General features: G+C 43.1%; 1 protein-coding gene across 1 annotated transcript; it reads right to left on the reverse strand.

The window, feature by feature from the left end:
* LOC104787457 (protein CER1-like 1) lies at nt 1-2,890 on the reverse strand. The gene is made up of 7 exons (XM_010513047.1): nt 2,348-2,890; nt 2,034-2,253; nt 1,558-1,948; nt 1,327-1,434; nt 1,039-1,239; nt 684-956; nt 1-360 (listed from the first exon to the last, which is right to left on the reverse strand). Exons 1-7 carry the CDS (start codon nt 2,862-2,864, stop codon nt 181-183), a joined length of 1,890 nt encoding a protein of 629 aa, XP_010511349.1. The 5' UTR covers nt 2,865-2,890; the 3' UTR covers nt 1-180.

Below are 3,701 nucleotides of genomic sequence, written 5' to 3' on the forward strand. Positions count from 1 at the left end.
CGTTATTAATAAACTTAGATTAACACGTTACACATCTTAACTCATGTCATTTTGTTTTGATTAACTATTTTATAAAAGAGATAATTCAAATTTGCGAATATGAAAATATCAGAGATAAAATTTAGAGGGGAGACAAGTAGATGATAAACAGAGGGGGAGATATATATGAATATGAAAAGATCAGAGATGCGATGGTGGGAGCTGGAGAGGCTGGAAATCATGGCGGAGAGCAGCTTCCCAGATGGCATGGAGACGGAAAAAGTTGCAAGTGTTGCCGCAGTCATGCTCCTCCCAACCCTCAAGCGCATGCACTATCCCTCCTATTCTCCATGCACTCATCACCCTCCTTCCCAGCCAATTCTGGAATAAACCATTCATTCGCTAGATTATGCACACATCTATCAATGTAATCTAAACCGACTTAAATTTCTTTGAAAACAAGGGATATGTAGTTGGTTTGTAAACCAACTATTATTTCATTAGACTTATTTCACTTGTTATGCTTCTCCGTTTATGATTTTTTTTTTGTTTTTTCTAAACGTAAAAGTAAATGTCGTTTGTTAAAATGATGTCAAAATACTTCACGGTGCTATTTGGTTTAAAAATGGGTTTAGTATCGACGTCAAGGTCAATAAAAACTGACGTCAAGCACGGTGTTTTTTGTAGTGTTCTAAGCTATATACCTCACACGAGTCAATGCTTTGGGCAGACTTGGGAACAAGCAATGCTGGAGTAGAGTGGTAGAAGCAGTCCTTACGGAGTTTGGCCGGTGGGAATTGAGAAAAGGGAATGAAGAGAGTTCCTTCTTTTGCCTTCATCTGTTCTTCTTTCCCTAGTCCATCCCCCACCAACCATACCGTTGAGGAGTAACAGTTATTGCTTGAGAACAATACAAGATTCTCGTCGGCCCCAGATTTGATGAGTTTGGTGTATTCCTCCTCGCGTAACACAACCACCTATACATACACACACATTAATTGTTGTTTGATTTGAGAAGCTGATCAGTGGATTCTATTTTCATAAATATTCAAAGTATACCTTAATGCCTTTATGAGATAGAGAAAAGACAATGGCTGAAGCAATCTTGGTGAGATTGCCTCTAAAGACAACTTCCGTGGTCCCCTTTGGAATGCTGTTAACCACAACTGCAGCTGCCATGCTGCTTCCATCTACTAGCCTTATTTTCAACTTTGGATGCTTTTGCACGTACAATTCTCCATACCCGTTTAGCTCCTCCGTCTCATTAATCATGAGTTAATTAGTTACTTATCCGAGACAGTAATTCATATATACAAAAGATGATTCTGAAGTAATTAATGAACTTACAGTGTTCATCAGGCCAAGACTCATTACTTTCACACCCTTTTCATCTGCTTCTATGATAGCTGCTTCAATGATATTGTTTATGGACCTATGGTGGCGCTGTGATTTATACTGTCGCCACGTGTTTATGTGGAAAATTAGTATTAAAGTTTAATAAAGGTTATTTTGTGTAAATTAAAGTGTTGTTCTCTTGCTAAGTTACGTATTTTTTTAAAGGTTATTAAAAATTCTTACGTGAAATCCAAACTTGGGAAGGAGGTGAGAGTGAAGGATGAGGTTGCGGAGACGGTTTCGCTCAAAAACAAAGGTGCATGAGGAGATAGCGGAGGTGAGGACGAAGGAGAAGAGAAGGGTGAAGGGCCACATGGAGTAGGTGAGGTACCATGGGGATCGAGACCACAAGGGGCGAGAGGAGAAGGATGGGAAGCCAAGGCGCATTTGGTAGATGGAGTCGAGTGTAGTGAGGTGAGTGAGGTGGATGACGTCGGGTGATTCCTCCTCTCTCTCCAACGAATTTTCGTATAAGGATTCGGTGCACTTGTCGGTCGTCCCGTAGATGTAGTCGTAGATGGGCATGAACAGAGAGTAGTTGGTCCTGAACTGAGTATGGTGGAGCGAGTGGAACCTTCAACATATTTGATGTCCATGTTATCTACTTATATATATGAGCTCAAATCTTAATAGTGCAAGTATATATAGTGTTGACGTACGAGGGGGTGTAGCAGAGGAACTTGAGGGGAGGGAAGAGGTGGAAGAGACGTTTAGGGAAACACTCGAAGTTGCAGTGTCCCAAGTTGTTCATGAAGTCAATGTATGTCATATATGCAATGACGGAAAAAATGGAGAGGATCCCACAAAGGGACGCCGCTACTATGGGTATGGCGAACAGTATTGTGTAGGCGATGTGCTCGGCGAAGGGGTGCACCACAGCTGATAAGTTTGATATTAAAAATATTATATGGATTGATCTATATATATACACATTATATAAAAATAGAAGAAAATGTTGGATGAAGGTACATACACGTGATAGGCTCGGTGACGATGGAGGAGTGGTGGTGAGAATGGTAGCGGGAGTAGAGGAAGTGGTGGTGGAGAGCTCTGTGAAACCAGTAGTATAAGAACTCGACGGGACCAGCGTGAACTAGAGCAATAAGGATGGCTCCGTCTAGTCTCCAGATGGGGATGCGGGAGCTGCCTGGGAGTTTGCTGTTGAGGAGATACATAAAGAGAGTGTTGAAGATGATTTGATCGTCCCAAGAGCGTTCTCGGTCCACTTGCTCGAACTCAATGGGCTTGTCCACGATCTTCTTCGTCCCCTTGGCCGTCTTCTGACGCGACACGCTGATCCATATCTGACTGTGAACTATTCTCCATAGCATTAGTGCCACTATCAGCATACGCCCTAGATCCTTCTCCTCCTCCTCCGCTGTCATGTACGAATATATGCTTGCTATTGCTAACGGGACCACCAAGAGGTACTTAAAACCACCAAAGGGACTCCATGGCCATTCCGTCAGAACTCCCGGCCTTGACGCCATACCAAAGGTACTTGAGCTAATACTGGAAGAAGTTTGAAGGAAGTGCGTTTGAAGTTAGAATGTAACGCACACATATATATGCGAGATGAGAGAGTTTGCTATCTAACTTTTTCACATTTGGTACGTCTTTTTTTTTTCTTTTGCAAAACATTTGGTACGTCTAATCCTTGACATGTGTCATCTTTCTCTCTTTTAATTATCAGAAATCGCATCCTATAACCAAAAAAAAACTATAATTAAACAACTAATTACTCTAACCACGTAAAAGTAATATACTCTATATAAACTATAATGTCTCATTCTTCAACAGGCACGCGGTCAGAGCCCAGGGCTACTATATTACCCTTAACCCTATTATTTTCACCCTCTTTCACCACCATCCCCACCCTCTAAAACCACCATCTCCACCCCCTACAACCACCTCCGGCAGCCACCACCACCACCACCTCTTTGCCACCTTCATTACTAGGATTCTCAATGTACTAACTTTTAGGATTTAGATTTCCTCTAACCACTACCGTCAGACCACCACCGGAGAACCGCCAAACCACCGCCGGATAACCGCCGGACCACCGCCGGATAACCGCCGGACCACCGCCAGAGAACCGCTGGACCACCGCTGAACCACCGCCGGACCACCGCCGGAGAACCGCCGGACCGCCACCAGACCGCCGTGGGATCACCGCCGGACCACCGTCCACCACCACCGCCCTCTACCCCTATCCACCACTACCCTTGAACAAAAAATCCAAAATAGTAATTAACCCTACTCTTCATCCTACTTTCCTAATTTTTTTGAATAGATGGCTATATTATTTGTCTGTTCTTTTTTTTTTG

The sequence above is a fragment of the Camelina sativa genome, chromosome 5, assembly GCF_000633955.1.
Source record: "Camelina sativa cultivar DH55 chromosome 5, Cs, whole genome shotgun sequence".
NCBI lineage: Eukaryota > Viridiplantae > Streptophyta > Magnoliopsida > Brassicales > Brassicaceae > Camelina > Camelina sativa.